This window comes from Vidua macroura, chromosome 2 (assembly GCF_024509145.1).
Source record: "Vidua macroura isolate BioBank_ID:100142 chromosome 2, ASM2450914v1, whole genome shotgun sequence".
NCBI lineage: Eukaryota > Metazoa > Chordata > Aves > Passeriformes > Viduidae > Vidua > Vidua macroura.
The window spans coordinates 92,921,922-92,939,004 of NC_071572.1; the positions used below are offsets into that span (position 1 = coordinate 92,921,922).

The 17,083-nt window shown below is 47.9% G+C and overlaps 1 protein-coding gene across 1 annotated transcript in view; it reads right to left on the minus strand.

Moving 5' to 3' along the window:
- The window catches only part of FLT1 (fms related receptor tyrosine kinase 1), a 107,849-nt gene extending 103,170 nt beyond the window's left edge, over positions 1-4,679 (minus strand). The window contains exon 1 of the mRNA XM_053971968.1: positions 4,456-4,679. Coding sequence (XP_053827943.1) covers positions 4,456-4,513 — 58 coding nt within the window. The 5' untranslated portion in view covers positions 4,514-4,679. The remainder of the gene's footprint in view (positions 1-4,455) is intronic.
- Between the last annotated feature and the right edge of the window lie 12,404 nt (positions 4,680-17,083).

Below are 17,083 nucleotides of genomic sequence, written 5' to 3' on the forward strand. Positions count from 1 at the left end.
GAGAAAACTGTGTGGGCACCTCCCTGACAATCACTGGATCAATTTTAGGATAAGCAGTTTCCCATGATGCATCAAGAAGTCCGACCATTTCCAGCTGAGGATGCTTGGGAAAGGTTGCTTCCCAGTTGCAGGAATATATGCAGTGAGGATGCATCACAAGGGCAAAGAGAGAAGAGCCTGGTTCTGTCTGTGGGTAGAATTCATGCACAAAAATGTACAGAAATGTTTCTCTACATTCTCACAAATATTGATAAAGGGGAAAAAAAGACACTACTGGGTGCAGGGATGAGATCTAAAGATGAAGCATGTCATGGAGGGAGCAGTTTGCTCCTTGAAGGTCTCACACCATCAGGAGAGACTTGTCTGCAAGAGCAGAGGTGACTGTGATTGGACATTTCATGCAAAACCTACTCTTGCAGCAGTCTTGCTTTCCATTCCCTCTGGGCCTGCAGCGGGATGTCTCAAACCCTGACTCTGGGGGATTCAAAGGAACAATTTTGCCACTGAAGTCCCATCACAGCCCCTCTGGACACAGATTTCTGAAACACCAAACCTTAACCCTCATCTGCTTCTGCCGAGATTCTTCCTTTCCCAATCTTAGTTGGACATGGAAACTAGCAAGGTGATAAACAAAGTGCTGGGAGTTTCCAAACCACATAAAAGTGTAAGGACTTATCAACTGTCCTGCAAAGCTGGACAATTTCCTTTTGTCCTATATACCCACACAGTGTGGAAGGCTATTGGTTTCAGACTTTGAATCATCTGACAAAAAATAGACAGCTTGTTTGTTATTGTTTGGATGCAAAAAAACCCTCCAAACACCACCAAAAAGCCTCTCAAATCTCCTCAAAGGCAAGGTTTTAGGGTTCTAAATATATTGGGTGCTTCTGGATATGAAGATCTTTACTACAGCACATGCCAAGTCCTGATTTCATCCAACACAAAGTGTAATCTAGAAGATGCTACCCAGCCCAAAGGAGTTGCACCAGATTTACACCAGCTGTAAGGTACTGAAATCTAGCTTTGTGTGGAGCACATGGGCAAAACATCTGTCTGGTAAAACATCAGTTAGCTGTGTAAGTGATTTTCTTTAACTATGTCAGAAAGTTTGATGCTTTAACCCCATACACGCCATACATTTTTTTAAATCCCTGTTATATTACAGTTTCTAACTCTTCTCCTTTATGTGACTACAGTTCAGAATTTTTTAGGGAGCCCTGTTTCTATGAAGAAGTGGGAAAGCCAGTTTTTCTCAACTTTGTTAATAACTCCAGCCCTTACCCCAAATCGGACCATTCCATCTGTGTCATTGCTTCAGCAAGTACTCAAATCAAATTGAAACCTTAATACATGAACTTCCATCTGAACAGCACTTTCAGAGAAGTCAGGTTAGTCATTGCAAGAAATTAACCTCAGCACTGATTAGATTTGACCTGGAATTTCTTCCTTCACTTTTTCCAGCTGGCCATGAAGTTGAAAAGTCCATTGGGGATTTTGATGTTCTAGTTGCAACTGAAATAAAAGTGAGATCATATAGTGCTGTTCACAGATAAGACTGTAGTAGAGTCTACCTCCTTCTAACTGCAAATTGTGAGATTCCACTTCTGTGTGGAAAGCCGGAAATACAGCTAAGCCATCAGTTTATGTTTCTGGAAACATAGCTCATATGCCTTGATCCAGGCTGCAGAGTCTGATGTTTCCAGGGTTTAAACACAGTCCTTCACAATCCCAAATGCTAGTGATTAAAATGATAGCAATACTATAGTAATAATTATAATTATGGTAATAAAGTTGAGGACTGGGAGATTGAGCTGAATACAGCAACCACGTATTCATGTTGACTGTTATGCGCATAATCATTAGCAAGCATATGCAATACAATTTGTGGAATAAATAATTATAAGATATAAAGAAAACAGATGTGATTTCTATGCAAAACCCAGAAAAAAAAGTACTGTTCTTTCCCAAGTTAACAAAATATGTGTGTGCACAAGAGAGCTGAAGTGCCCAACACTCACATGTCAAATGAATTTAATTTCCTTAATCTTATTTTTCAAATGGGTACTCTCAAAGCTTGTAGGCTGCATGGTGCTTTGGGTAATTTTAAATTATTAAGTAGACTTATATGGGCTGAAAGACCTCCTTCTGTCTCCTCCTTGTGGAGGTCTTTTTACATTCTTTCTGAACCACTGACTATTTCTGAGAATCTCCCCTAGAACCTGTCAGTAAATGGAAGCTCAGCAGGCACTTGCAGAGATTGAATTACAAGAGGGGACCAGTGATTAATTGAATTTCATCAAGAGCACTGGAAATGGAAAGTGCTGGGCAGCCTGAGTAAGAAATGTAGGTAAATAAGCAGTGAAGGAAGGTGAAATAGGAGGGAAAGCACAGAGAGATGTATGGTACAAAACATCCCACCACTTCAACAGTAACTTTCAAACTCTCCATGCAAATGCAACTATGAAGAGTTCTGCCAGTGGTCCAGAAGAAGCATGATCAACCTATTTAAGATGTCCAAACAAAGCTGAGCAAGAATGCTTTTCTAGGAAACAAACAAAAAACCCAAGAAAGCCAATGAGTCTGAAAACATTTAAATTCTGCTTTGAGTACAATCTCTTGTACATGAGGAAGATATGAACTTCCAGCAAAATGGTTGTAAGGGCACCCAGCCGAACTAGAGAAGAAATTTTCTAACGCCTACAGCACCTGAGCCAGACATTGGGATGTTTGTCCCCAGTACCCAGAGCCCCTGCTTGTCCCCTAAGCAAGCCAAGCTTTTCCCACTGGGATTGGTCTAAGGTGCACATGAACAGGAAGGTGAACCAGGGTCTCTTTCACCGCCCCTGGCTCAGAGAGTCCACCCTCTCCCTGGGCAGTGGGCTTGCCATGATCTGCACAATGGAAAACCTTTCCGACAGGAAGGAGGAAGCCAGTCCCCTAGCGGAGCTGGTCACTGCAGGAGCCCATGCAGGAGCAGGACGCTGAAGTTCAGACTCAAGCTGTGAAGGAAGCCTGGCAAGGATCTGAATCCACATTTCCTGTATCCAGGGTGGGTGTCCCATGCCTGTGCCTATTTCATCTTGGGCATAAGAACCTCCTAGGCAGAGACAAATAATGTGGGGAAATTAGCACTTTCCTGGGGAAAAAAAAAAGGAAAAAAGTAGAATACCTATATATCTGTATCAAAGCTGATGAATCAGCACTTCCCGAGCAGGAAAACGTCTCGTCGGAGCAGCCCCGCCAGCTCTCCTCCCGGGCAGCCTCAGGCAGCGGGACGGCTCCCCTGGGCTCAGCGGCGCGGAGCACACCGAGCCCCCGGCCACTCGCGAGGGGCAGTGTGGCCGGGCGGGCGCGCCGCTGACCGCAGGAACGCTGGCCTCGACGGCTGTCCCGCGGGGAGCTCGGCTTTTCGCTTCCCCACCCGGGGTTTGTTCTCGCTCCCCGCCGGCCGACGGCCCCTTTCTGCCGAGCGCCGTCCCCGCGGGAGCGGCCCGCGGCCGTGCGCGCTGCCCCGGGGCGGGACACGCGGAGCCCGTGCGCGGACAGGCTGCGGGAGCGCCGATCCGCCCCTCTCCGCGGGGCATCCCCGCAGGTTACCGGCCCTGCCGAGCGACGAGCCCACACGGGACCGGCCTTTGCCCGGCCACTACGCACCCCTGCTCTCAGGTGACCTGCCACACAACGCTGGGACACACTGCCCACCGCGGCGCTCCAGCCCACGGGGACTGGCTCTTGTCTCAAAGTAAAATAAAACTCAGTTAAGAACAACAAATCTGCAATGATCCATCCCCATCAATGCGGGATGCAGGCGCCGGAGAGCAGCTCCATCCCACTCTCCAGTAAGACCCGGCAGCCAGCCCCACAGGGAACGCCACGGGTTACTCCGCCGACCTGCTCGGGCGGGAGGCAGCAGGACCTCGATTTTTGCGAAGAAAAGGTACAACTTTGCCGCTTCACGGGCAGAGCTGGGACACTTAAAAACAAAGTGCGGAGGAAAGAAGCGTGCCCTGCAGCCAAGACATGCTCTCGTTCCGTGATGCACCGGTTCGGACAACTCCCGATGATGTACGGCGGTGCCCTGTGCCCGGGAGAGACTGGCCTCCACGCCACCACTGCCTTGCTGGAGGAGGAGAGGCACCACGGCTCCGCACCGCCGGACCATCTAGGGAGCTGCTGCCCGGGCACGCCGATGGGGATCCGGAGCATAACGACAGCTCGGGGATGCGGCGTTTCTCCACTCCCTGGAAAGCAGGGATCACTTCCCCGGCCCTGCTCAGAGGACAAGGGCGAAGGAGAGGCAGGTGACTGACGGCTCCAGCCGACAAGCGGGGTGTGGCGGGACCGGTCAGGGGCGCGGGAGGTGCAGCAGACGAGGCACATCACTGGGGACCCGTCGCGGAGAGCTCGGCGCAGAACGGGGTCTGACTGGGGCAGCGCGTACCAGCGGTCCCTTACCTGCGAGCAGGAGGGCGGCTCCCAGCAGCACGGTCCCCGGGAGCAGCTGGCGGGGCATGGTCCTGCCTGCGGGAGCGCAGGGCTTTTTCCCTGCCGACAGCAGCGAGGCAGGGGCAGAGGCGCCGGCTGGGCTCCGACGGGCTCTCCTCGGTGCCGGCCGCTTCCCGCGGTGGAGGAGATAACGGCAAAGCGAGGCGCGGAATCCGCATCCAGCAGCCCCCGAGTCCTACCCGCCCGCCCCGGCCCGGCCCGACCTGCGGAAACGGAGTATCCGCTGCGGGCCGCCCTGCCAGCTTCACCTCCCGCGGGCATCAGATACCCGCCAGCCCCAGCCTCGCTGATTTATAACTTCTCCACCCCTCGCCGCGCACCCCTCCGCCCCCCCGCCCACATCCTCCGCCGGGAGCACGCCCTCCCCGGGACGCGTCCCCCGCCCGCTCGCCCGCCCGCCCGTCGGCGGGCATGGTGTCACTGCCCCGCGGGTCTCCCAGTCCCGGACACCCCCGGCCCCCAGGGAGCCCGGCCGTGCCGTCCTGCCGGAGCCCGGCTCTGGGCTGCTTCCAGCCGCCGCGGCCGCAGCGCTGCCGGGGCGGGCTGCGGGACTCGTCGCTCGCACGTCGCCGGGCTCCTCCAGGCAGGGGATGAAGCGGACTTGCGATTCCTGGATGAAATGCTGAGCGGTGGGGTCCCGGTGTTGCGGAGACCCTCTCCTGCTCCGCAGGAAAACTTCGACAGCGGCACGTCCCGCCACCGTCTTCCGAGCCGGGTGCCAGGTCGGGCGGGGGCCATTTACAGCCGTTCCCGTCTGCCCGGCGCGATGCTCGGAGTGCCCAAAGCGCTGTCCGTGCCCCAGGGGCCCGAGAGTCCTCTCCCCACCTTGCTTGGGGAGAAGGAGCCGCGGGGCAGACCGGTCTGTGCGGGGCCTGACCCAGAGCACCACGGGTCCCCAGCCAGCAGCACTGAGAGCGCTCAGAGCAGGGAAGCCAGGAAGGGGCAGCACTGGCTAAGGATGCTTAGGGAGTCTGCCCTGCCAGCTCCCCTGCTGGCCTTCACTGAGTCTATAACATCCAGAGCAGCGCTGGAAATACATTTCTCCCCCCACCCATGCACATACCACGTTTCCCATATATGTTTTATTTCGTGAAAGATCAGCAGAGAGCCCATGACAGCAAAACTCAAGGCCTGTGTTTCCACTTTTTTCCTGTGTAGCCAGAAGAAAGGCTGTTGCATGAGTCAGGTCTTCAGTTTGACCCACTGTGGCCCTTTCTATATTTTTATACTATGAAATAAGTCACAAGAATGTCTGCATGAGGCAGGTAAATGTGATCATCCCCCTCTTACAGAGAAGGAAATGGAGGCGCATAGAGAGGTTAGGCAGCTAGTTCAAGGTCATAGGAAGCTGGTGACAGAAGACACAAATAGAACTCAGACCTCCCATGTCCCACCAGACCATCCTGTGCAAGAAAAAAAAATAAGAAGTTGATGTTGTTTTTAACTTGAGAACTGTTTAACTTTAAAGTCTGTGAGAATATTTCCTGCACGCGTCTGTTCAACTCCTGTTCATAAATTACGCCCTAAGATACAAATTTAAGTCTGTATTTTCCAATCTTCCTGCCCCCAGCTGAGACCTTGAAAATAAAATAGCTATGGATACCTTCCCCTCAGCTGCTCACACCATGGGGGAAGAACCCAGAGGTTTCTTTCCCGAAGAGGATGACTCACACGAAGTCACCTCCTCCACTGGAGAGGATAGCAGCTGGGAAAACAGTCAGCCAGGGAGGACAGGCCAACAAGAACTAGGACACTGAGCATCCTGACAGCTTAGACCTCCTAGGAGCAAGGACTCCCCTGTGGAAGGACCTCAGGGAACAGTTTGTGCCTGCCTTTGGCCAACCCAGTGCTGAGTACATGCTGAGTCTGGGATGATGTGAACCCAATCGCAAGCTCAGCAGCCGTGCCACACCAGTTCCTCCCCATCATCTTCACACCTCCTACATCACAGCTGCATTCAGTCATGGCCCTCCAAAGACCACATTTCTTTGGCAAGCCATAGCTTCTTCCTTCTCCAACAGACGTCACCGGCTCGTGATCCACTCAAGTGACCAGGGAGGCCAAACCTGAAGATCTGCTCCTAATCTCTTTTCACTCTTTGATATGTTAAGGTCAGGGAGAGATGAGATGTGGAATGGAAAGACCCTAGCAGAGAGATATGGGGAAGAAAGAAGAAGCAGCTATTCCCATAAAGCAGAAGGAAGGTATAGTAGGAAGCTTGTGCTTGGAACTGGACAGTCTAAACACATAAATTGGAATATCTGGACAGAAGGAAAATGCATATGTGAAGGGGAGAGCTGCATGGAATGTACTTGACTTTTTTGTGTGTCTGTGTGTCTGTGTGTCTGTGTGTGTGTGTGTACTACTACCATGCAATTTGCAACACCCAGTAGGATGCAAACTACCTTTGAAGAGTAGTTTAGATGCTGTGGCTGGACAAACACTACGGAGACAGCCACAGTTCTGTCCCAGGCAAAAATCTATCCTGCAGGCAATATGATCTCTTCATACCAGAATCTTAGGTCTTGGTATGTCCTGAGTAGTGGGTGGCACATGTGTGGCCAAATTTATCATTGGCATTCAACCATTACTCACTGAGGCAAACAGCTCTGGTACAAGCACATCTCACAGCAGAGTGTGAAGAATAGGGCAAGTTTCTAGAACCAGGGGAAACCCAAGAGAGGCTTACATGGAACCAGCAGCTTGCACAAGAGAGGCTGACTCAACATGAGACAGAGCCAGGAGCCCCCTGGGGAGCACAAGCATGAATCTGGAGACATCCCACTCAGCTGGAATCTGGCTAATGTCCTAGGCTTCAAGGAGGGCAAGAAGGATGACCCTGATAACTGCAGGTCTGTCAGGTTCTGCTGGAGAGCAGCACCACAGAAAATGTCAGTGGCAAGCTGAATATAAGTCTGCAGTGTGACTCATATTAGTGACTCGTACCTGTGAGTCCTGGTAGCCAGGAAGTCAAACCCATCCTGGAGGGTGTCAGGCACAGCATCACCAGCTGACCAAGTGGGGTTGCACTGTTGGGTCTCACCTCAAGTGCTGTGGGCAGTTTTGGGTGACATAATATAAGAAGGACATCAAACTATTACAATATGTCCTGAGGAATGGGACCAAGATTGTAAATGGCCTCAAGAGCAAGACTTAGGTGGAGGAGCTCAAGTGACTTGCTTGTTCAGCCTAGAGAAGGGGAGAGTGGGGGGAGACTTCATAATGGTCTACAGATTCCTTATAAGGTGAAGAGGAGGGGCAGGAGCTTTTATCTTCTTGCTGGTGACCAATAATAGGCCCCATGGGAACACCACAAAGCTGTGTCAGGGGAGGTTTAGGTTGCATATTAGGAAAAGATTATTCACCCAGAGTGTGACAGGGCACTGAAACAGCTTCCCCACCACACCAAGCCTGCCAGTATTCAAGTGTTTGGACAATGCTCTCAGGCATATGGTGTGATTCTTGGGATGTCCTGTGCAGGGCCAGGATTTGGACTTGATGATTCTTGTGGGTCCTTTCCAACTCAGAATATTCTATGATTTTATGTTTTTATGAATAAAGGATACATAACAGTTGTTATGTTGCCTTCAGCTCTGAAATGTGGGAATTTTCATTTTTCTAGCATTTGTTAAAAATACTGTTACTAAATACTAGGAAGGAAATCAGCCAAATTTAGCAGCTGAGAGTAAGCCTTCTGAAACATATCAGGCAAACATTTTGCAAGACTGATCATCTGCTCAATCTCCAGCACTACAGAAGCTGAAAAAGAGAGAGGAGAAACAGCCTTCACAGTAGACAGCATTTGATTTCAGTGCTCACTTGCAGCCCAGAAGTACCTTGTATTGTTGAATTTTACTCTGCTCTGCAGGAAGATTAGAGTACAGATTTTGCTTGAACAACCCCCAGTCTGACACTAAAATCATCAAGTTGTCAGGCAGCAAAAGCACCAACTGTGCCATTTGCATCCCTTGCCTATCCCTGGCCAGCAAGACTCATTGGAACAACATAGAAAATGAGCAATGGGAAATGTAATTGAGAAGGTGGGTAATCAAGGCTCTCAGACCTTAGGTCCACGTTGAGCAGCAGACTACCATGACAAAGGAACAGAGACATTATCCTGAGCATATTGGATTTTTCATGGCTGAATACTCAGCCAGATGAATCTTGTCTGCTCTCTGTCTCTTGCATGTCTGCCTTCAGGAGTTAGATGGAGTGGCAACGCCCCTATGGATATGATTTAGTCAAGTCACTGGGACACACTCTGAGGTTGTGGTTTCTACTTCCCAATGGACACAGGACACTTTGAACATCCTTGGTTAAGGCTTTAGCCAAGTCTTCTGGGAAGAATTGCTCGGACAGTTCCTGTGGACCTGGCAAAAATAAAGAGCCTGGAAAATCACATTCACACCAGAAGTTGATATCCTGCCAACATGACCCAACTCTTTCTAGTCATGGCAACAATTCTTTATTTGCACCAATACTCAGAATAATGTCTTGGGGCACTGGTTCCAATGTTCAGAGCATTATACAAAAGGCCACCACCAGCACCTACAACAGCAGGTGTCTGCCCACAGAAGAAGACTGCATGGGTCAAAGTTACAGCTGAGGGACCTCATGATGTGTGTTGTAGTCACAGCAGAGGTAGACACCTCACAGGAACAGACTAGACTGTCTGTGAGATGGTCCCAAGCTCTTGCTGTAGGGAGAGAAGGAAAGATGTCAAAGCAGAGCAGACTGGATCTCCCTCTGCAGATCTTCTGTAGAATCTGCATCTGCCAACTTAATTTGACTGGATGCTTCCAGGATTGAAAATTTAATCAAAGCAATATTTCAGTTGATCAGCTGAAAACATTAGCATTTTTGCAGAACCAGTGTGAAAGGTTCCAGTGCTCCCTGTCTACCATATTCCATCTCCATAGTCCCTTGTCACTTCCACTGGCAGAGCTGTTTCTGAGGCTTTGAACTGTTTCTGGGACTCAATTTAAAACAGTTTGGTGAAACAATCCAGCATGTAACTTGTTTACTTTCTATGGAGAGTCACTTATAAGGCAGGTCATTTTACTGCTAGAGCTTACAGCAAGCACATCCATACAATGGGAGACACAGTGAACTGTGAGGACTTGAGTATTGGTGCTTTCTGTATTGATTTAACTACTGGGGAGACTGCAGCCTGGAGCAAGAGGTGAGGTGAGATGGACTAGTCTACCCAAGACCTTCCTCTGACTCTCTTTTCCTCTCTCTTTTCAATGATGTGTTTCCCATCACCATTATTTTGACATCCTCTGGCAGGAACAGAGATCAAGAAGCACCCGATCAAGGAAATCCCATTTACCGTCATCATTATCCTTAGTTTTCTCAAGGACTGTGGGAATTGGAAGCTGAGACATCTGTACTACGGTGTTTGCTGGGACATCAATTTATACCCTGCTCCCTGGGCACATGCATAAATAAATGTGTGCAGAACTGTAAACTACAGCTGGTGGTGCTTTCCTTCAGCAAGGCTGAGCTTTACCTTATGTTGTATAGACTCTTAACTTTGTACCCAGTTCACCTGCAACACACTTAGGTTCATTTCTGAGGGCAGGCAAAGCAAGAAGCTGTCTAACCATAACAAGAAAGTAGAGGCAATGGGAGCAAGTAATTTGATGCTGCTCATTTTTTATTTTAGTTAGTTAACTGCCATAAGCAATTAATTAGGTCACCTCGTATTTTATTGGGAAGTTTGGAATACTTGGGCCTGTAGAGTATCCCTTTTCCAGGACTTGCAGTGGCTGGATCTCAGCTGGTCCAGCACAAGGTTACTGCCTTCACTGGCAGTAGGTCAGAGAAAGCCAGAGGAAAGAGTCTGCCCCTCCTGCTCCTTGGGAGCTGCTTTGAAACTGAAGCCACACTGCTGATCCCTAGTCATGCTACACCACAGCTCACACAGGTACATCTCTGCCCAGTCTTGTACTACTACTGTGGCCCTGCTGGGCAATTACGAGACATGGTCTGACCCTGATCACTGTCTCTGGACCCGATCCTGACCCAAACTTGTCATTCCACATTCTGGCTCCTTGCTGGTTTAACAATTGCTCTTACTTGCCTGTTTTACTGCCCTTGGCTCACTTGAGAATCAGTTGGCCCCCACTGGTCTCTGGCACATCCAACATGATTTTGGCTCTGCCCACATCTCCTCTTCTGGTCAGGACCGTACAGCAGAAAACCAGTGATTTTAACACCCTACTAAAAGCAAAATCTACTACAATGCACATTTTCTTACAAGATACTACACAGCTGGTTTTATGTGTGCATCCAGCAATATTTTACTGAACAGGAAAAAAAAGAGTGGAAAAAGATTTTTTTTGACCCTGAAAAACACAAGTAAAACAGAAGGATGCTACTAAGCATTTCCACTATATGCTGGACCCCATTCACATGCACTCACACCTGCATCAATATGGGAGTGACCTACTTTCAGCATAGCAGGGTTAGTGTGGTGGTGATTAAGCTCTTGGCTTAATCTCCCAGGCATTTGAAATTTAGTTCCCAACCATTTCTTCTTCTTTTTATACAAGAGGATATATATATATATATATATATATATATATATGCCTTTCCTGGAGCCATAAGTGCATGAATGTACCAGGATAAGCATTTAGAAAGAGTCAAGACCACATGAAAGGATTGACAGCATATCCTCCCTGTGGCACTGGGCCAAGGTCACTGCCTTTCAGTGGGAAACACAACCAGAAGGTCAGCAAAAGAACCACAGAACCAAACCAAAACACATCAAAAAGGGAAAACTACCCATGAAAATATTGGGCCATGAAAAGAAAGCCAAACTTACAACGAAGGGCTCTTTTCCTCTTACCACCCCAAGCACTAACCCCCAGAGGTTTAGTGTTTCCCTCACCATAACACAAACCAGGCCTCTGTGCTGGAAGCCCACACAGCTGCTGCTCCAGAGGAGCTGGTGACTCAGTGATGTGCACAAATGCCTATGCCCTGATTGTTTTGGAACAAATCAGACACAAAATGAACAGTGAACAACAGCAAACAGTTATCTGGCCACAGAAATTATGTTCACAGGAGTGTTTTGGGAGCTGTCCTGGGAAATGTGGGATATATACAGCACTGTCAAGGTCCTGCAACACCATGCATATGGTTACACCATATATGTGCCCCAAATAGCAGGACCAGTGTACTCCATTCTCCATGGGCTGGTTCACTTACACAACCACAGGGAAAGGCATTTCAGGAGACAAGGTTCAGGACTCAAGTTTGGAGCTCTGGGTCCAGGGCTAAACTGGGCTAAATCAGTAGCAATGCAAGTCTACTGGACAGGTGGGAAGAAAGAAGACCCAATACAATGTTTGCCCAGAACCTCACACAGGTGTCTCTAGCTGCAATGTTTGTCCAAAACCATGTCAGTGATATCTGCAGCTCCATCTGCAAGTAGCAAGGATGACATTGTACATCTGCTCCACTGGTCAAGTGGGAGTAAAAACTTCCCCCAAAATGCACTAAAATTGTCTTTTCTTTCATTCTCTAGTCATAACTGACATTTTCAAGACAACAGCTATTTTAAGATAGCTCTTTTAAGAGCTATTTTATTTTATTTTATTTTATTTTATTTTTATTTTTAAGAGCTATTTTAAGATAGCTCTTTTCCACATAACACTTCCTTGAAAATAAGCAAAAAAGATAAAGCATAAAACTGTTTAAAAAATTAAACTAGCTGACGGGAATTGTTAAAGGATTGTTTCACTTCTAGTTCCAGGAGATACTCATGGTGTTGCATTCTGTGATGCAATAGTGTCATTTCCATGCTATGAAATTAGTATCATTGATTCCTTCAGTGCAGGAAAACCTTTACTGGCAGATCAGCCTGAATGGGGATGCAAAAAAAGGGCTGCCCACTGACTTGACAAGCCTCAGAGCTGCCCAACTAGTGCTTAGAAATCTCATCTGGAAATGCTTTCTTGTCACTACGTGCAGAATCCATTGCAGGTCTAGGAGGGAGAATGATCTGTGCACAAACTAACCTCACAAACACGAAGACCTGTTGATATGGTTCATGTGTGTCTTTACCTTGCAAAGATAGCAAGTCATCCCCTGAAGCTAAGGTTTAGGTTGTTATTGGCAAAAAAGGGGGAAGACAAATAGAGCAGATCAGAAGATTTTGGTGATGGGAGTACTCTTGAGATCATCAGAGTTTGCACTGACCTTTCCTCAGTCCCAGTAGTGCTCAGAGGGAAGATGGAGAAGCCAGAACTGGGCTGCAGTCACCTTTGCCTGAACACCACAAGGCAGTGAAGACCATAACATCATTTGAGGAACAATTTTGCAATGTGTATTATATTTTACACACACATAGTCTTTTTTATGTCAAATTTGCTCCAGAGAGCTATGTCTATAGAGGGCTATGTATTTTTTAACCCCATAATGTCTCCTGGGGAGAACTGGATTAGAAAGACCATTCAAATGCTCTATTAACAAGTGTGTGGCTTTCCTGGGACAGGAAAAGGGCTGCAAGGGCTAAGATCCTCAGAAGAAACTGGTTGAAACCTATTTTGTGGAATCGGACTTTACAGGTACCGTGAGCTGTCAAAGTGCAGAGCTCTCGGTTTGGGTTTTTTAACTCTCACAACAGGAAACAGACAATTTTTTCTTGGTGGTTTTCGTTTGTCTGTTTGTTTGTTTGTTTGGGTTTTTTTTTTCCCCCTTAAGGAGATAAGCAGGCTGCGTTCTCACTCAGAGCACGAGAAGCTGTGCGTCGCCGTACCACCTTCAGCCCAAGGCAGCCGGAGGGACAGCGGGAGCTCAGGGGCGCCGCGCGGGGCGGGAGCGGCGGCGGGCGCGGGGCAGCGGCACCGCCCGGCACTCGCCGCCGCGGCGGGCGGAGCGGGGGCGGCGGGGCGGGGCGGGCGCGCTCGGGTCTCCCCCTGCGCCCGGGAGGATGCGGAGAAGAGGCTGCTGCCGCTTCCCTTCCCGAGAGCCTGCGAGCCGAATTTCCCGGGGTGTGTACGGTCAGCAATAAAAAGAGAAACGCACGGTTCAAGTTAATTTTCCACCCCCGAAAGGAAATGCTGCTTCCTGTATTATGCAAGGCTGGTGCCAACAACACTGACACAGGAGTCTATTGTCCTTTTCAGAAAGCCGTGGTGGGGAAGGGCGCCTGAGAAAATAGTCCTTTTGCAACAGCAAGGAGCTTTTGATCTTAGGGGAATGGGAGGGTTGTGGAGAGAAAAGTGGGTGCGGCTGGGAGCAGGGAGGGATGCGGCAGTGGAAAAGGGTATCAGGATGTCCTCCGCCGTTCCTCCAGCCCCGCTCAGGAGGCCAGGATGCGCAAAAGTGCCTGCAAATGTCTTTCCTCTTCCATGCAAAGTGATCACACTGCTTCGGCCCCGCTTCCGATGTGTGCAAGCCGGAACAAAGACACCAGGGATTAGGAGCGTCTTCCTCCTCCTCCTCCCCCTCACTTAACCCCTCGGTCTAATTGTAGATTACAAAACCTCGGTCACCGGGAAGGAGCTAATGCCTTCCCCGTTAGTGCTGCGGCTGCACGGCGGTACCGGCGCTCCCCGGTGGGACCCGGGCGGTGCCGGTACCTCCCGGTACGGACGCCCGGGGAGCCGGGCGCTGCTAGCCCGCGGGGCTCTGGGGGGCTGGATACCCTGCATCCCCTCCGCGGGCTTCCTCTCCACACCGACCTGGGCATAGGGGACGCGGTGTTCATGCCAGCTGCAGGTCCCAGCAGTTTCTTAGCAGGAAAAGATAAGTAACATCTGAGGAAGAGACACGGATTTTCCAAAAACAGTTTGGGACACTTTCCTGTCCCAATGCTTTCCTGTCCCAGGCTTTAAAAATATCGGGGCTTGCTTTCCCTTAAGTAACATTTTATTCCTACTCTAAAAGGATTTTGTCAGTCCAAAAGAGCGGGTACATCGATTCTTTTAGATATACGGATAGACTCAATGTTGCTGATGCTATCCCTTGTTAAACAATTCTTAAAGAGTTAATCTTTCCTTAAGAGAGGATTTGAAAGAACAATTCTTATTCTTAAAATAGTTCTTATAAACTTTCTTATTAGCTCTTATTAAAGGCGAGTTCCTGCCTTTCTTAATGGGATACAAAACCCATTTCCAAGGGAAATCTATGTCCAGTAAGAGCAGCAGGGTCAGTCTCTTGCTTTGAGTGTTTTCTGGCATCTGGCTGCCTGCAGGATGGAATCACTTTGACCGACTAATGACTGACAGTGGCTCATTATGAGAAAATGCAAATAATTTTCTTTAAATGTGCCTGCTTGCAATTAAAAAGAAAACATAATGTTCCTCTTCACACATGTAGATAGGCTGAGTTAAAGGATTTTTAGGGAAAGAAGATATGAGGAACCTTCAAGAATAATTTAGAAACTTTTTAATATAAAAATAGAATGGGATTTCCTAATGGGATTTCCTATGTCCAAAGAGCAGAGTCCTTAAAAAAAAACAAAACAACCAACCAAAAAAAAAAAAAAAAAAAAAACACCCAAAAAAAAAACCAAAAAAAAACCAAAAAAAAAAACAAAAAAAAAACACAACAAAAAAAATCCCTACCAAACAAAAAAAAACTCCCACCAAACCTAAATGGTACACACTTTCTGTGTCTCCTTCTTTGTGAAAGCATAACAGGACAAAAATCCCAACTTAAAACAGATCATCCGGGTTTCCAGTAGCTTGCAAGGTGCTCACGGCTGAGTATAGCTGGTTGTGAAAGGTGCTGAATGTCACTGGTGGTCTTGCAACCCTACAGCTGTATTCATTCACATAATCCCTTGCCTCCCTTCACAAAGACACAGGTTTGGGTTTTGTTACACACGGTTTGCAGCACCGTGTCCAACTCTGGTCTGTGGTCCTTAGCTCCCGTGTAACGTGAGATATTAATTTTTAATGTAGTCAGCATGTCAGCTCTCCATGCTCCTTCCAGGTTTTCTGTAAAGGCCAGGAACGCCGCAGGCAGGAAAAGCTGCGCTCCTTCTGCCGGTGGTAGTGCCTGCCCTTCCCCCAGCCCTTAGATGTGGGCAATTCAAGTTTATCTCCCACCAACTCTGCCATAGACTTCTGTTATCTGGAAAAAGCCCCAGAGGCACAAATCCTTAAAGGCATTGAAGTGCCTAACTCCCATCAGAATGAGGGATGTAGTCGTCTAAATACCGCTGATAATCTACAAAGTTGCTCACGATTTGTGTAACAGAGATCACGTAAGTACCCGCAGTCTGACACAGGCAAAGCGCTAAACTTTCTTTTATTACTGCTGCTGCTGTCGCTACTGCTGTTATTCAACATCTGTATACTCACAAGTCCAAGTCGGCATTTAGGAGTCCACAGGGAGAAGGACCACAGGAGAAAAGTTTCTGCTTACGAGATTTCACAGCCAAGAAACAGCTGAGGAAACAGCAAGTACGTCTGACACAGAAGAGGAGGAGATTGCCATGAACACATGAGCACGTTACTACACCAGCCACCTTCTGCTTTCAAGGGGTTTTCAGGCTTGACCAAAGAAGTAAATTTGTAATGTTAAAAGTATGTCACTCCTGACCCTCTGGTGATGGCTGGTCACTGAGTATCAGACAATGCCTACAGTAACATCTGTCACCAAGCCATGGGGAAAAAAGTTAGCCGCCCGAAAACATCTGTCACCAAGCCATGGAAAAAAAAAAATGTTAGCTGCCTGCTTGGATCTCTGCTGGGAACAGGTTGGAAATGGGAGGGATAATTTCCTTGTACTCACCCATGCCTGTATGCGTAGGACCTCGTCATGGCAAAACTCAAAGTGTGCGTGTGATTTCAGAACCTTGGGAAATGGCCAGTCATCCGCTTTACACTGGACTCAGCCAGCAATGAAATTAAGATGCCCATCATTTTTGAGAGATGGATGAGGCTTATTTAGAGAGGAAATAGGCACAGCCCTAAGGGATAGGACATACCAAATGAACACCTAAAAATAAGCACTTTGTATTTTCTGTCCCATGAAAGCTATTGTTGAAGTTGCCACAGAAATATTTCATAACTGTGAAACAGAAATACATCCAAAAGGTAATCTCCCTATACTTGGAATTTCTCAGAACAGTATTAACTTTTTACAAATTTCAGAGTGTTTGAAATTATCATTGCATTCAAATTGGGCAGATCCATAACTATTCATCATTAATATGACTCAAAAAAAAAAAAAAAAAAAACAACCAACAACAAAAAAACCCTGCTGTTAGTAACATATCTAATTCAAACACTTTAAAATATGATTCAGCTGAAGATGTCAGCTTTGTGTTTGACTGCTTTGTGAAGGGTAAATGTAAGAAGTTCACATAAAAATGAAATTATGAGTCTATTTTCACACAGCATGAGTGACTGGGACAGAAAATGTTTTCTCTTGGTGAAGTCATGAGACCCTCTGCAGGCAAACACATTGTTCAAACCCTTTCACTGTGTAACAGGCTCCAGCGTTAGAAATGCACCACATGTGAGAGAGGAACTACTGAAACCTGTTTTCCAGTGTAATGTGAGGCTCCTGTGTTTGAGAAAGTCTAGGTTCTGCTAGATGCCTTTCCCATGGT